At 35.3% G+C, this 18095-nt stretch overlaps 1 protein-coding gene across 1 annotated transcript in view; it reads right to left on the minus strand.

The window, feature by feature from the left end:
- The window catches only part of RYR2 (ryanodine receptor 2), a 352195-nt gene that overhangs the window by 65426 nt on the left and 268674 nt on the right, over window positions 1-18095 (minus strand). Inside the window, exons 74-81 of the mRNA XM_067294572.1 lie at window positions 16355-16489; window positions 14015-14049; window positions 12391-12504; window positions 10735-10831; window positions 6651-6754; window positions 6301-6352; window positions 6108-6158; window positions 4480-4503 (exon numbers count right to left, since the gene is read on the minus strand). Coding sequence (XP_067150673.1) covers window positions 4480-4503; window positions 6108-6158; window positions 6301-6352; window positions 6651-6754; window positions 10735-10831; window positions 12391-12504; window positions 14015-14049; window positions 16355-16489 — 612 coding nt within the window. The remainder of the gene's footprint in view (window positions 1-4479; window positions 4504-6107; window positions 6159-6300; window positions 6353-6650; window positions 6755-10734; window positions 10832-12390; window positions 12505-14014; window positions 14050-16354; window positions 16490-18095) is intronic.

Below are 18095 nucleotides of genomic sequence, written 5' to 3' on the forward strand. Positions count from 1 at the left end.
AAATCTCTAACTGGATGGAAGAAATTTTTTTCCGCATAGCACCTATGAGAAGAAAAAAAACTTGACTGGTCGAGAAGGGGGGGCATAGGAGAAAACAAGAGAAAGAAGGTCCTGGCATTAACAAATAGCACAGTATCAAGAAATATCACCAGGATCTGAGAAAGAACACAGGAACTCATACTCTCTTCTGGCAACATGTAAAATCTGATCAAATCTCACTTAACCATAGGTGTGTGTATTTGTAGTAGATGTAGAACTAATTTACCCTGCAGCTGTGGATAATGAAACCACACATTATGCAACTAGTGACACAGTGTCTGTGTTTTGAGTGTTAGCCAGAGAAGTTATTCACCCTCACTGCAGGGACTCCCTTGCCTACCTCCTTTAATATGCAACTGGAAAGTATCTGACCTCAACCACCTGACCCCAGTGGTGCGTGGCAGTAGTCCTCAGCTGGTGTGCAATATTTTCCCCTTCAGAACAAGCCCTAAAGAGCCTCTTGTCCCCCCATTTAAGGGAAGAGCTTAACAATCCAATGATCCTCTCAACTTCAAGGTTTTACTGAAACTCTGTGCTAACACCATTCAGCAGGGCACTATATAAACAGCTCAGCACAGAGAAGGAGACATTGGGCACTGGCTGAGATCTTTAACAGCAGAAAGGCTGTGGACAAACCTTCTAAATTATCTTGCAGGATTTCAGCTTATATTTTACAAGACCTAACTCTAGCTGCCATGTTCAAAAAAAGCTTCAAAATGTGATTTGTATTTAATCACTGCATCATTGGCTGCCAGGTGATAGTTTCAGAAGCATTTTCAGGTATCAGCTTGATGTGTGCTAACTCAGTTGCCCTAAATATTTTAAATGGTAGCAATTACATTTGTCATCAAAAACAACTGGACAAAACTTCACACTTGTGATTTGATGTATTTCACCTCTGTGATACCAAAATTTCTCATAGCTCAGGACACTGGCTTCAAGAGAACTGCACTAACCAACAGCAAAAATTGTGAAACTGATGAGGAATCACAGAGTGAACACTTCTGCCTTGTACCTTTCTTACCTAAATATAAAGTCTCTAGTAAGAAATCACGCTCAGGTTAATTTGCAGAGGCGATCCAAACACTAGTTGCAAAAAGAAAAACAGTGTTGTTAGACTTAAGCAAGTTTCAGGATAATGGTTCCTTCAACTAAGAAAATCAGTAAGGGAAACAGTTCTCCACCAGAGAAACTTTCTGGGTCTTCAAGGAAATGTCTTGTAACATAAAAGTAGAAACTTACTCTCAGTTCCCTTCCTAGAGTCAAAAGAAGATTTAATACAGAGATCTAAATTTCAATCTGTCAGCCAAATGTTCACAAAAGGATTCAGCAATAGACCTGAATAAATGCAAAAAAACCCACAGATTTTGCAGTAGATTATTAAAGTGCAGTTTGTAAGAACGCATTGCTCTTAGATTAGTTTTTGTGGATGTGGTTTACTGAAGTCAGTTTCTGAAATAGGAGGTTAATTCTTAAAATGTGAAGTCAAAGAGGAGATTTGTTTTTAAGAGTTTGTTTCATTTTTTACAGAGAACACTGCAGTGCAGTTCACAATATACAGTTGCACCAGACACCTGCTTTAACCTTTTGTTAAGTAGCCTCTGCCCCTGTCCTATAAACAGATCCTGTCCCTTTAGCAGAGCACAACATCTTTTCTCAGCTCCTCAAAGGCTGAGTTTTGACAAACTATGCCCACAAAGATTCTCAAAATATCAAAGGAACAAATGAAAAGTAAGATCCATTCCATTAGGGGGAGGAAAAACTAATGAGAAAAACCTATCTGCATATTAGTTTGAATTGTTTAATTCCTAAGAATTGACACATTGGTCATGGAGACCAGCCTTAATTCATACCAATCTTTAACAGAACTAGTGTTACTTTATTATAAACACACAGCGTATGGCCACTCTGTTTATGCAGGCTTTGTGATAGTGATCATCTCTGACAAACTAGATCCTCAGCTGAGAGCTGTCATTCTGTGCTTGAGATAAGTGACAGCATGATGTATCCTTTGTTTAAAAATCTAGTGAATACAAAGATTGCACAGCAAAGTTGCTACCTGTAATAGGGATGAAGACATTTAACAAAGGAAGCTCTTTTTTCCCCATTTCTTTTCTTCACAGATTAAACTGTTTTATTTTAAAAAGATGAGTTGGGCTTTGATTCCTCTTTTTAAGTCCCCATCCTACACATATTTAGAGCACCTTAATATATAGTTTACCAGTAGAATCAGTGACTTAAACTCAGAAACCAATTTGCATTCAACTAGTGAAACACTTTGATTGGAAATCATTTTCTATCAGATAGAATCAAGGACAGACACTGACACCAGCTCTCTTGACAGGGAGTCAACTGCATGTCTATTCAATGGGATAGAAAGTTAACTTAGAGAGAAAAAGCAAGGAGCAAAGATAATCACAATAATTCAAAGCAAATACAAGCAAGCAAATGTAGGCAGGCACATACCAATGTGCAGACAACCTTATTGTGGGTTTATACTGTGATCTCTGCCACTGCCCATGCAGTGATTCCCATACAGCTTATTCATACCAGAAACGAGACTACATTGCGTGAGGCATAAGCTTGAATATTGCTGCTAAAACATGCTCATCATTGCTACTACATTCTAAGCTTGCCCAAAGGGCTCTGTTGCTCTGATTCTGTAAAGATGCGGGACTTTAAACTTCATATAATTTTTAAAGCCTGGAACAGCAGTAGAGTTTTATTTCCATACAAATTTAACAGTCAGTCTTTTTGCATGCACACAAACACGGGGGGAAAAAAATGACCACTGGATTTTGAGATAGATAGATAAATAGATAGACACACAAAAAGAAACCACAGACAGACAGACAGACAGAGACACACACACACACACCCACCCCTGGAGTACATATGGTCTCACATCTTTACAACTGTTTCCTGTCATGCATGAAGGAAGCAAGGATTATTTATTGTTGTATCTTCTGCCTTTTTTAAACACTTCTCAGTCAGCAAGACAGAAAGTTTTCTGTGGAGTTTATAGCATTTAATGTAGAGTAACCACATAGGCAGACTGAAAGATATGTCATGTTTAAATTGCTAGATTAATGGAAGAAGCAAAAAAGAGCCTGTACTGTTAGGGTGCTTATCTACTTCCTTTTTGGTATTCATAATACATATATTGTGCTTGTGGCAATTATAGCATCTTTTAAACAATATTTTGTGAGTCTCTGAGTGTATTTATCTTCTAGGATTATGCTTTTGTGGTATGAGAGTGGAAAAAATCTGTGCAATCTTTTGAAGGAGTAAGAGTTAATCCTGCAGTACATCTTCTCTTTCAGCAGTTGTATGGCAAGCTCTTTCTTTTGTGAGATGAATGTTAATAAAAAAAGCTAGCAAACAAAAAAAACACAACCATCTTGCTTCTTTCAAGGGAGAAGGTTATAGATGTCCCAGGTTTTGCCATATGCACTGAACTTTGAAGCTACTGCCTGGAGCCTGACCATCAGTCAAATCTCTGCAATACCAATCTCAAGCAAGTCATCTCTACTAGCCTAGCCTCCATCAGCCACAGCACAAATAGCTATATTTCATCACCACCAAAACAAAAATTAGCTACCTCACACACTATATCTTTTCTCAGAACACCAATCTTGAAGTGCTATCAGCAAGCTCTCTGAATCAACAATGAGAACCGAGACTTCTACTTGCATGAGGCAGGCAAAATCCTCAGCTGATGCTCTAGCCACAGGTCACCTTTTAGAACTGAATGGTGAGAAACCAAAGAATGTATTAAAACAAAAAACAAAAAACAGTCGGCATAAAAATTAACACTGTGATATTTCACAGCAATTGCCTGCATGTTTTTAGAGAAAAAAGGAACAACTAGGAATCACCTTAGGTCTGCTTTAGAATGCAACCCTAGATATGGAGTTTCTATCAAATACTGCCACAGTGCAGGCTAAGGACTCAATTTACTCCAAAGGATCTGAATCACAGAGAAACTACGATATACTTGATGTACACTGTGACACATACCGGAAACAGAATTCTGCTAGTTTATCAGAAATGCGTGTCTGGTAAGGTACATAGGAAAAGTTTCACTGCATTCCCTTCAGAGCCAAATACAGACAGTTTTAATCATTCAAATTAAATTATAACCATAAAGAAGATAACTGATGCAGAAAAGGCAGGACTGTTACAAGAACATGAACAAGCCAAATGACACTCCATTCTCCCAAGAATGGCAGTGTATTTTTGTATGACATATTTTGTACAAATAATTCTTGGAGCCTTTAAAAAGCTTGTATACACAAAGAGTTTGGTAGAGATAAGTCATGCTGGAACTGAAATGTTAGAAATGTTTTCAGGACCCTTTAGATGAACTTATCCAAGATGTTGGGCCTAAAAGTCACAAAATTAGACCCAGACAAATACACATACATTTTTTTGTTTTACCTTGCTGCGTTGGGATCCTGTGACCTTAAGGAAGGGCAAGGACAAGAAGCGAAATAGCAATAAGAAAAAGATGTCCAAATTTTTTTCTGCAGGTGATTGACCAAAAACATACACAAAATTGTCTTTTCAACAGATTAATACATAATTTGAACATAAGTTTCATAGCTACAGAAAAAAATAATAGAGAAAAACAAACGAATAGGATCTTCTCTCACAAGATAAAGTTGAATGCTGAACAAGGAACCCATTATAATTTAGATAATGGAGCACTAGTAAACCCCTTACTGAGAAAGTTCTTCATTCACCTCAAATCTTCCTATTTATAAACTTTCACATTTATAAGGACAAGAGTTTTATATGTCTAACAAGCATATATGAGTTAACTGACAAAAGCGTAAAGAAATAAATATTCTTTGCTTAGTCAATGATACATCATATTTGCAATTTCAAAAAAGGAACACAAATTTGTATTCAATCTTAGATATTTATGAATAAATAGAAACTTATACTTCAGTAAATTAGCTGTAGTTCAGCTGGACTAGAACTTCTGAGAGACTCAAATGAATTTAGTATTTTTTCTAATTTCTGTTTACAGCCAAATGGGGAATACATACTTAAAAAATTCTGTGCTAGTTCATTTAGCACTCATGTAAAAAACATACAGATATATTTGATATGTATAAAACAATGTGAATAAAAACTAAACATGTTCCAAACCACTCTACAAAAATCAAAGCAGCACAGATATTTTTGTATCAAATAAATCAGTATCTTGAGAGAGTAAAACAAAATTAAAGCATGTATTTTATGTTTCTGTGTTTTGATAAAGATATTCATATTAACTTATTTGTAAGATATTAGACAGCTTTTAATGTCAGGATTACTATATGCCTAAAGATATTAATCAGCTAATTAATTGCCTCAGTGCCCCTCAGAATGATAAATTTCTTGTAATTTCCATTTTATTGATGGAAAAAGAGAGACAGATCCTAGAGCAAACAACATTACAAGAACTCACACCTCTTATTCTTGCAATTAACTCATGTAATTGTGTTTCCTTATACAGTGATCATCATTAGAAAATCAACTTTAATCAACAATAAATACAGATTTCCTATTTTCAACATAACAAAAAGCTTGGGATTCTCAGGGAGTAAATGCTGACCTTTTACTAAGAAGCACTTACATATATATGGACATAAAAATATCATTTAGCTTACTGGCACTGAATGTAAATTACTACTGCAAAAAGCAGTATTATTTCAATATTTCAACCATCCAAACTAAGATAGGACCTGATACTTTGCAAGGTATGGCCTGTTCTCATCAGACTTCCAGAATAAGTTGCTACTTATAATATTTCTCTTCAGAAACTAAAGTTAGTCAATCAGATAAACATGTAAGATCCACTAAGTTACTCTGAATATTTAATCTTATATTAGATGACACTATATCTGTTTTATTACTATGAACATGATGACTCATATTTGCCAATCCAGCTTCTGACATGCAGTTCACTGACATAATAAGCTGCAGTAAGCCATGGACCAAGAAACATAAATGTCAGTTGGAAGCTATGAAATAATGTCTAATATGATAAGAAAAACAAAACAGAAGTCTAGTCTTACTTCAAAGCTCTTCACTTCCTCTTCACCGTCATCATCTTCATCATGACAGCTCTGAAACCATGCAAAAATAAAACATATACTAATAAAGTTTGGGGGCTTTAAGCCTTAGTTCAGTTTACACAAAATATCTTTTAATCTACACCATTATTTTTTATTAAAACATAAAAGATGTAGAAGATAGTGAAAAAGTTACCTTTGCCATAATGTCAGCATAAGCCATGTACAGGAAATCTTCATCCAATTTGCTGGGTAATAGAGAGAGGGAAGGAAAAAAGATGAAGAGTCGAGCAATTATAATAGAATTCGAGCATCAAAATAATTTTAAGCTCCTTTAAAAACATTTTAAGGGGATTTTATACTAATAATTAAGTATAAAAGTCTTTTGGAAAAGGAGGAATTGACTAACTAATACAGATCGAAAAGTGGGTCAGATGTTCTGACCTAGCCAATGCTATCGTACATGGACAGAGACATGGATAACTTCAAATACAGAAGTAATCTGAAAATCTGCATATACTCTGCAGTCTCTCGCAACATCCCTACCATTTTTCAGTTAAGGCTGTTCGACTGAATAGCAGAATGAGTTGATGTAGAGGATCAACTCTTTTAAGGCCTTCATCTTCTTCTGGTGGTTCCTCTCCAGGTTTCTTTAGGGAAAGAAAATTGAAATAAAGATTTAAAAAGATGTATTTGGTTATCTATTGCAAAAAATGTCTTACTCTGTGCACTTTATTAAACATTAAATAATCACATATACAATTTTGACTTGTATGACCAGGAGGAAATAAGTTCCAAGCAGAATAAGTAGGAAAAACCTGAATTTTGACTGTGTTCAAACCGCACCATGTAGATTATTAAGATGACACTATTTGCACAGCTTTGGATTTCGTTTCCTCATAAAAATGTATCCTCTTCTCTAGAATCTGAAAACAACTTCAAGCTTTTACTGCTATTGTTCAGATTGGGTGGTTACCTGAACCCACCATTTGCTATCATACTATCTGTTCCTCTCTACATCACCAAGCTGTATCAGCTGAAAATTAGATTCCTCTGTTCCAAGTGCTATGCCAGGCATGACATTCCCTGAGGAATCCCAAGAGGTTTTGAGGGAGCAGAAATCGAAGCTTGAAGTTTACCAACAGTTTTAGAAATGAGGAGCCATGTCTACCAACAACAGTAATGTTGGCTGGATGTAGAATATTAAAAGAAGACAAACCGATAATATGTATCAATCAATAATACATACACACTATATTAATATATGGATAGATATAGCTTTATATAGAATATATATATATTTATATTTATAGATAGATAGATATAGACAGATATAGACCCAAATTGTGTTTTTCAAATTGTCATTTTGCGTTCAGGTTTAGACAGCTCTAGTTACATCACTGCAAAAGGAAAACACAGTCCTAAATACCATAACGGCAATCACTGGAGCAGTGTTTCGAAAAGAATCTTTGAAAATATTAAACAAAATCTGTCCTCTGACTTCTGTCATTTGCCAAAAGAAATTTCAGATAGTAGAGTTCTGCAAATCAAGTATTCACAAAATTGCTTCATCCAGATACATTTTTCTACATTACAACCAGTAGCTCTTCCTCCTAGTTTTTACCTACCAATAAATGCTAAAATACAGATTAAAAAGAATTGCATGCATTTTTAAGATTGCACAAGTAAAAAATTACTATAACCCTAGACATGTTATCTGATAGTAATAAGAAAGTGTTGGACACATGGCAGATTATAAGCAAAAGGAATTTTTTGCCTATTAAGAAAAGTTTGGGTGTTCTAGTCTTAAACATACTCCCATGGAAATACTTATAGATCTCTATGTGTACTACACTTCAAACATACATGTGAAGACCATCATCTCTGCTCTGCTGTACCAAATACAACTGGTTGCAGCTGAGAGCAGGCTTCTAGTTGACATGTATGCACAATGACTGCTTCACTTGCTAGTCTACTTCTATTATTAGAAGTGAAAAGAGCCATTAAATGGCCATTTAAAGGTTCATATCACTTTTTTTTCAATATGTGACAATATTTTCAGTATCTGTAGAAAGATCTGAACAACGCAAATTATAACTGCAGTTACATTTTACCATTATGGGAGTCTCCCCCTGTTCTTTATTTCAATCTCATTTAGGATGTTGACTTTTTTCTTTAATTAAATGGCAGTTTTCCGTACTCAGTAATGTTACCATCCAAAATACCTGTCTAATATTATCAAAACTGATGAAGCAAAAGGGCAGAGGTTCTGTTAATGTTTTACACAAGTTATTAGATTTCAGAGATTTAACTCAAATTAAATGAAGGATCAAATTCACCAGTGACTGAATTAAGTAGAATTCGCTTTTAAAGTATAGCATAAAAATTAGAACAAACTAATTTTATCACATTTCTAGGAAACAAGCATTCTTAATTTTCAGTCTTTTGAGACATTTGCCCTATAGTTATTCAAATGTAAAATAAAAAGTTTTAGTTGAACTTAATATAAGAGGATAAAGCAAATAAGCTGTGGACGTTTTAGTGGCCATTTCTAAATTCTGAAGACCTAAAAGATTTAATTTTAAAATATTCTAATTCCTACACTTCCACTCAGCATATTATTCCTATAAATTATGTCCAGTAATGCCTACCAACAAAACTAATTGATAATTTTATTATAACACGTAAGCTTAAGCGTTCATATAACCTTACTAAAGCAGAAGCATTTTTACTGCTCATAAAATACAAAGACAGTGTCGACTATCCTGTGATTTTTATTTCAAGCATTAAAAGCCTAGTTTCCTTAGAGGCTTGATCTGTATGGCTTTCCCAAAGCACACCTTGCATATCAGCATAACCAAGCTCCTCAAATAAAGGAGTCGTGTGTGTTTGCTCCCCCCCCCCCCAAATATACAAAGACAGGATGAAGAGGTAGTGCCACTTTTGTATAAAATAGACTTAAAGACAAAAGACTCAGGGAGCAAAACTGCAAGTTCAGTCCCTTCTTCTGCTTAAGGGTATGCAAACACTCATCTCCTACATCCCTGAAAAGTGTCCTAACCACAGGTTAGGACACAGAGAACCTCCACCAACATCACCACCACACCTTATCATCAAGTACACACAAGTTTGGACGCTCTCTGCAGAGCTGAGCAGTAGAACCTCAATCTCTCACCCTCTGAGAGAGGGTACTCTAAAGCAATAAGAATTTGAGAGAAATTGATTTGACAGAACAGAGTTTTGTTTGCTCTTTTGAAAGAACGGTAAAGTAGACCTTTCCTTAAGAGAGGGCTGGAGTCTCACTGATCTGTACGCTTGAGGAATTACAAGGAAATGCCTGTGCTCCTTTACTAAAGGATGCTATAGCAGCCAACCTGATCTGTTTCTATCTATTCTAAGAAAGGTTTTCACAACAGCTGCCTGCTGGCAAGTTCTTTATAAGCCTGTTAAAGATATGGCTTCATAGAGGAGCTAAGGAGACAGCCTTTTATGTCAGGGTGTAACCAAATAACCATGCTGGCTCACACATACATACACGCACACACACACAGCTTTGTTGTTCCATGTTCCACATCCACACACACACACACTCACTTGTTAAGTAGTAATTATTTTTGGCAACACACTTGCACTAGTGATATTCGTTTAAAAATTTGTACATGAGGTGAGCATCTGCGAAAGTCTGCTGCTTTTTCTGAATGCTTGGATCATACAATAAAGATTAATTTTGAATTCACAAGAAATGAACTCTGCATGTGTGCAGGCAAAAATGGATTTCCATGGTCTGCTTGTCTTGAGTTCATTGCTGCTGATACTCGTTTGACTATTTTGATCCTTATTTTCAAAATAGTTCACAAATGATGTGGTTGGTTTTAAGCAAAAACCTTAAACAGTTAAAAGCAAATCATTATTTTTCCTAATAACAATTCTCCAGTTAGCTTCCTTTCCCTATGGCATAGAACATCCAGGGGACTGTATCACTTCCTCGTACTAGTTCTTGCTAGGAACTCCCTTCCTGACAGATGATTATAAGGGATGAGGACAAAACTCCATACTGAAAATTGCCACGGGGACTCATCAGGCTAAAGACACAATTAACACTTTACTGTTTGGAAAAATTCTCACCTTCCTGACCAGTAATGCAAGAGAACTCTTCCACAGAGATGGTCCCAGTGAACACCCTTTCATGCCAGCTTCTGAGGAACTGATTAATCTAAGATATTAGAATTCTTCTAGTTTTATAGCCTGTCCTTTTGACTTAAATGGCTTTATTGTGGATTGTAATATCTTCAAATACATAAAAGATGATGTCAAAAAAAAGGGAATAATCTGTTTCCCTTGTCCACAAGGCAGAAGATATGAGATAAGGGGATTACAGCAACTAACATTTGATTTAGACAATAGTTTAAAAGTTTTTAGAATGATAGTGAAGCCATGAAACAGACTGCCTGAGGAGATACTGGAATCTCCATTACTTGAGATTTTTAACCCCTGTCAGCGTGACTCGCATGCCTTTGTGTGGAAGTAGCTTAAATTATTTCTTATGTACCTCCCAAACTTAGACCTGTGATTATATAAGATTAGTGTTAATTCATAATACATTCCCACAACCCTTTGCACCCAGACATACTGCTAAGTCTTCTATCAGTTTATCTTCAAAATAGTGTTCTTCTGTTTCAATCCAAGATTTATCATAGCCTTGAAGAAAGAGATTGACGGCTCGGTGCCTAAAAAAGGAAATTTAAACCAGAAACTGTAAGTTCATAAAAGAAAAAATTTGGTCAACATAAATTTTCTTTAGTTTGGAGAACTGTCCAGACATGACAACTACCATTTAAAAAGGAAGCAAAATTTCTCTGGTTAAGCCTGCCCAGATCATCTATTTTAAAAATCTAGTTTACATTAATATTCTTTGTTTAAAAATATGCAACATCTATAAACATCTGTAAAATTAATATGGAAATGTAACAATAAATGATTTCAGGAACAAATAATTAAGAGGACTTTAAGGATTTTTTTTTAAAAGTGAGAAAATCAATTACTTGATTACATTAGTGAGTTTTATTCTGAATGTGAAATGCTTTCATATTATTTTAATTTAAATATTAAGACAACAGCCACAGATGACTTTGGATTGTTCCCAAATAATTGCATTTTTAAAATGTTTGGAATTAGACATGCACATTCAAAATTATAAACTGATTTTTTCTAAACTCCATTAAATTAATTGGATGGGGGGAGGAAGGGAAGGAGCCAATTACGATGTTAAGTGTTTTTTGTTTTTTTTCAAGTTTTAGTGCAAAATGGACAGTAGAACAACAGTCTCCATAAAGAATTTTATCAATCTTAATTCTTTTAAATAATTTTCAGTTTCATACACTGAAAAGGAAGAAATATAATTAAAATATACATGAATGTTAGTTATGTGCAGGTGACCTGTTTGTTAAAAAGAAGAACAGCTAAAGACAGAAATATCCTCATTCTATTTTCAACTGCCAAGGAAGCCTGATTTCAGGCTGGTATGGCATCTCACGCCCTTGTGCTTCCCAGGAAAGACTCTAAAATTCACCCCACTAACTAGAGTGATAGTAATAATATGCAGGCCTTTGGGAACAACTGAGAATGCTCTTATCTTGAAAAAATCAGATACAAGTGGTCTGGAAATTATTTTTAGCAATTAGGGTGAAAAAGCAGACGTCTCTGCTTTTTTTGCCTGTTCATTCCTTCCAGGATCTCAGGATTCTGAGATTCACCTGGCTATAGAACCAATACTCTGCTGAACAAGAAGGAAGGGCAAAAGGATACACAGAAAAAGGCACGAAACACAGAGTATGCTCCTCCTAAAAATGCACAGTAAATACACAAGTTTCCCTCAGATAAATACTACCAGTTTATTTCCTGCATACAGAACATTTTGGTGTCTAATAACAAGAATAACTTCACAGTTCCAGAGCTGGACCATGGCTCTGAAGGAAATTTATCTCTCAAGATCATCTTAAAGTGACCCTCATATGTCCACTTCCGTATTTATCTCCCATGAAAGGTCTCTTCTTTTCAGAAAAGAAAACATACCAAGAACAGGTGGATTAACAGAGGGAGGGAAAAAATGTAAATTTGAAGTGATATTTTGAAAGATATATTAGAAGAAAGTGTACTGTAGCGTACAGTGTATATTACAGTGTAGATTCTTTGTTATTGCTGTTATTTTTCTTCCTTTAAATCTCACCAAATAGCATCATACGAACATAATTACATTTCTGAATTGTAGAACCATTATAGCTCTTACCTGGGAAGGTTATACAATGGTGCCATTCTAAAGCAGGCAACTACTGCTCTTTTCCTTTGTTTAGACAACAGCTTATGCCACACTGCTTTTTTGGACCGCTGAGGATGCTCAACCTGGTATATAAAATACGCATGAAAAAATAAATAACGTGGCTTTTTCCTACTGTCTGGGCATAGTCATAATAATAAAAATGTTAGATGAGAGATAAATCAACTGGAAAAATAAAAGAAGAATAATGGATGAGAAAATGTGTTCTAGACAGAATTCAAGTGATCAGCCAAATTGTAGAAACACAATCTAAAAAATAAATGTAAAAGCAAAATCTCTTTCCTTGCAAGTTACAGGTATTTTCCTTTTTTAACTTCACCCTATTTCTCAGATCTTTTAGATAGAATATTATTGTCACTGAGACCATTTTTCAGGAAACCTTAAATTTTAATGCAAAGAACCCTCAACTCTTTCTTTCTTTCTTATGTTACTCTTTACGTATGCACATTATGTAAACTGTACATCTTCACATTGGCTCAGCCAATCTTTCTAAAGAAATTTGCTTACATACTATTAATCTTTTACTTGCAATATGTACCAAGACTGGCTATAACGGGAAGAAATTAACTTTAAAAAATGAAAGACAGGCACAGAGATTTAGTTAGGACTGAATCCCTTCCATTAATCTGAATAGCTAGAGTGAATATAAGATATTGCAAAACACTTCAGTTACACTTCTTTATGTCAGAGTGCTGTGTTCAGATACAGTCCCCTGTATCCTGGCTTTACATAAGCATGAGATAAGATCGGGTGTGCTTCATCCTCATCTTTCTCAGTTTTCTCCATCCACCTTCCATCCTGTTTCCATCAGAAGGAAATGACTACTATGGTCCAGAAGAGCAACAGCATGCTACAGCCCTTTACCAGATAACTGGGGAACTATGATTGCAGGCTTTGCTACAGATCATTCCTGCCTCACAGTCTACTCACAGTTTTTGTGACTTACTTAACACCTACTCCATAAAGATTATTTGATTTGACTTAACCTACACAACTCCTAGAGAAGCCTCCATTTTTTTTCTACACAAATAACTGATTCAGGAATCAGTGTCAATGTGTTCTTTTACTGTGCTAGAGCATTAGTAGCTCCTCTGTCTCCACACATCATCAAAAGAGTCAATGGAAGTTAACATCTCTAACCTGAAAGATTTGGTGATTCTCCTTTATAATAAAATGAAGCATTTTATTTTAAAATATGTAGTAAGGATTATGTTTATAAAGACTCAACATTCAATCCAGACATAGTTATCCAAGAAGTTTGTGTTTAGTGAAATACCAGAAACAATTAACAATTAAAGGATAAACATTTAATCAGACTAAAAACTGCAAAGCATTCAGTAAAATGGAGAATTACACTTGTTGAAAGATTAAATGGTGACATTCTAGTTCCTTCTAGATTAAAAAATAAAAAATGAGCAAAATTTGTTATGAGAAAATATAAAAAGCATCCACTGCAATCATATTTAGAGTCAAAATAAAATCAGAGCTAATAATTTAGAAGTCAGACAAAACCAAATGTGAAAGTTAGGTAATTAGTAATATCTTCAAAAACTGTATTAAACTCTCTATACTTTCCCAAAAGAAATAGCCTCGGCCTACACAAGCAGATCTCTGAAAATAATAAAAACAAAGTTAGTTGCTCATGGAATTAAAATACAAAGAACTAACTGAAGTACAGATCTTTGTAAGTGCAATAAGGAAAGTAGCCAGAGTATTGTATATGGAGGGCAAAGCACGACTCAAGACTATCATAGAAAACGGACAAACCCACTGCTCACATATTCATTATTTTTAAAGATACAGAATTACCCATTTCAGTAAAAGAAGCAAAAATCCCCGAGTGCTTGTCTATACAAGGCAAGTAGAATCGCGAGGCCATATCTCCAGACTTTTACATGCAAAGTACACAGAGCAAAAGCAGCCAGCATTTACTTCATTACAAGTCGTTGTTTGAGCCTGATCAGGAGGCTTGATCTGAAATGCCGACCCAGTATTATGAATAGAGTCCACGCTGGTTTTGTACTGCTGCTGGGGTCTATGTATTATGAGATTGATATTATGACAGAACATGAAAAACACAAGGGATGATACCTTTGGGTTCTAGCATGCTGAAATATGTGACTTTGTACATGGTAATCAACTTCTTTCCAGTTTGGTTAACTTTGATAAAACACGAGTAAAAGACAAGACGTTTTGTCCTCCATGATCCTAGTTTTCTTCCACTAGGAAAAAAAATCTGTCCCACTGCTTCCATATTTTATCCTTTCTTGTTTGTTCCATACACAGTTATTAATGGGTATAATGTTGTGACTCCTCTTGATCTTCTTCTATCAAACTGCATAAGACTGCTGAATTTGAAGCAAGTCTGTATAAAGGCTGGCAAAGCTATATGAAGAGCTGTGTGATACAACAGCTGGGACATAGATATTTATATCAACACATGGAGTACATTAAGGATATCAAGAACCTGGCACTCAATTGCTAAGAAAAGTGACCTTCAAAGTTCTTGGCATCCTGAATGCGCTTCATGTGTTGATACAAATACCTATGTCCCAGCTGTTGTATCACATCATTCTTCAAATTCATCAGTCTTATGCCTGACAGAAGATAGCTAACAATTCAGTAAGTAAAACAGGAGAGCTAAATCTACCGAGTAGTCTTTGACTTGTGAATGTACCAACATAGTTCTTTTAATTTCAAAATTTAGAGAATTAACAGCTTAAAAATAGGTAATAATACTCTTGTTCCAAGGGGAAAAAAACATCTGATTAACTTCCAGCACTTGTTTTTGATTGACTTATTCCTGGGGACGACTTTAATCAGAGAGAAAAGGGGCAAAAAATAAAAATAAAAATAAAAAATAAAATCTATCAGTGCTAGTGGGAAGAAGGACACAAAATAAATTGACAGGATTTTCTAAAATGAAAGTTGCCATAGTCCAGGGCACATGGGAAGTGCATGCATTTAAGCTTATAAATATTAGATAAACAGTGGAATTTCACATCACATTCTGAAACAAGCTAAAGATTCTGCCTGAACTTTCTCAGAACAATCAATGCTCCACCTTGCTTCTACTGTTCTTTGAATGCAGCAAGTACTATTTGAGCCAGCAAGGCTCATCTTCATTTGTATTCGCCATTGCACCAGAAAGAGTGAATCTGAGATCACATATGCCAACATTTTGCTCAACTACCAAACCGTAGTCTTGCTAAACCTTCCAAATTATCAAGAATTCTCTGTATTTCACAGCCAATGTGATTCCCTTAATGTATATATTCTTGTCCAGATTCACCTTGTAGATAAGTTTTTATATGAATTTTGTCAAGTGGACATTCCTCTTACAATTTTTTTTTTTTAAATCAGTGTTCAGTAAGTAGCTTTCTAAAGCCATTAGTAGGCAAGCTGTCTATCAAATCATCTGCCTGGCCAAATCTATGCAGCTGTAATATGCAACTTCTTATGAGATATTTATTTAGGCAGCTTTAAATTTCTTGCTACTACTGTAAGTCAGGAAACTCAAATGAGGAAAAATACCTTGAGAAAGGAAATTTTTCAATAATTAATCTGTTTTTTACTCAAATTTCATGGTCCATGGAGAACTTACTGATAGAGGTAAAACTTAGTGATTACTTCCTCCCAGCTGACATACACAAGAGGGAAGCTATACAGAAAATATCATTTTCCTAATCCTTTTCCAAATAAATGATTGTTGGACCTGCTGCAGAAACATTTTATGATCATTATGACCACAAGATAATTGCTCTAAAAACACAAGGCAAAGTAGGCAAACAGAAGCCACCAAAAGAAAGAATAAAAGAAAATAAAATTAGATATGAAGGGTGAAAGTATAACTGAAAGGTTGAATACTTGGTGCTTTTAGAATATGAAGCAATGGAATTGGGAAAATATGTCTAACCTGCTCCAGGTGAAACAGTACATTAGCTATATCAAGAACTCTTTCTACTGTCTTCTCTGGATCCGAGGAATCTTCAGTCCTGTTTGGTAAATCTTTGTAAAGTGCCATCTGCCACCTAATGGCAGGATCCTCAAGCTGCAGGAGAAAGAGATTTCAGACATAACCAAGGCAAAATGTTCCAAATATAGGGCCAAAATTTTTCATTAGTACAGAAACTGCTTATAAAGACAACAGAGCACTTTGTACGGCTAAACCATACCTTTATGTTATTATGGTAGTATCCACTACATTGATTTTAAAGCATTGGGGGAATATGTGCAAATAAAACTAAAGACTGATTCACGCAATGTTTGTTGAAAGATTTTGGAGGACTAAAGGTATAATAACCATACAAACAGCAGCTGATCAAGGGGCAATAAATAGCACTGGTAACAGTGATGAACACACTATTTGAGGAAATGTAATGAATATGAGGTAGACAGACATAATTTTAAACACTATCTTTCTAGTTACTAAACCAAACAAATGGCATTGTTACTCTATTTGGGATTAGCTAGTCCACAGTTTTTAGTCTTGGATATTAGTCATTGCATTTTTGCTTTTTCCAATTGTTAGCAAATCCTAATTTTACTGATTACAAGCTAAAAATGAAAAGTTAATTTATGAAAAAAAATTCAAGATGTATTTGTTTATAAGCTTATAAATTATGAAGAAATGTATGAAGCAAAATGTCTTCTTCATTTTTCTCTTTATATTTCATTTTCTCTGTTTTAGCGATCAACGATTTCCCACTTTACCATTAGCAATCTCTTCTTGGTTCATTTTGCGTCCCCAGCGCTTCTGCTAATCAATGCCAATGCTACCCACATTGCAATCACTATTTTTTGCGTCAATGACATTGAAGAAAAATGCAAAATGTTTGCACTCAAAAGCGCAAACTTTTACTGAGAGCTGTAGCCAGTGATCCATTCCCGACTGTGCAATTTAGGGTTAAGTCACACTGGCCTGGATTCATAGAGCATTTGGGAGCCTAAGCCTTATAGAATTGAATAGGACTTTAGCTTGACACTTACTTTCCTAGAACACCTTTGTGCATCCAGATTTCAGTTTATGCCTAAAATGGGACAATAATGCTAACTCACCTCCACAAATCATCTTATGATACACAGATTATTTAAGTGCTGGAAATTATTATACACTTACACAGTCGCTCAACAATAGCTTATTACAACCTAGAAAGCCACAACTGGCAGGCATTTCTTCCACCTTTCGGCTTTTCCATTTCTTAACAACTGTCACATCCACAGTCTTTGTGTAAGCATTTGACTGGATCATCATGAATGGATAGTCCACCAAAGACTTTTTAATCACAGGCAGAGATGTCTTTTGATCTGAGCACTCCTCACATTCTATCAAGGTACAGCTTTTTTGTATAGGTAGTTTTCTAAGGGCAAGAGTAGTTGACATTCAAGGTGTGAATTAGCATGGTTGGAAGAAGTTTTGGTGACTTGAGCTTCATCCATGTCAAAATGAATGCAAGTTTCATCATCAATTTCTTGAAATAAAAGGCTCGGTACTGAGTAACAGCATGCAGGCATGCAAGGAAAGGAAAGACAGAAACAGGGTGAAGACAAATGTAGACAAAGGTAGACAAATGCATGAAATAGATGCTGCAACATTCATAGCTAAAGATTAAAAAGGGTGATTCTTAAACAGTGCATTTTTCCAAAAAGAAATTAAG

This window comes from Apteryx mantelli, chromosome 3, assembly GCF_036417845.1.
Source record: "Apteryx mantelli isolate bAptMan1 chromosome 3, bAptMan1.hap1, whole genome shotgun sequence".
Classification (NCBI taxonomy): domain Eukaryota; kingdom Metazoa; phylum Chordata; class Aves; order Apterygiformes; family Apterygidae; genus Apteryx; species Apteryx mantelli.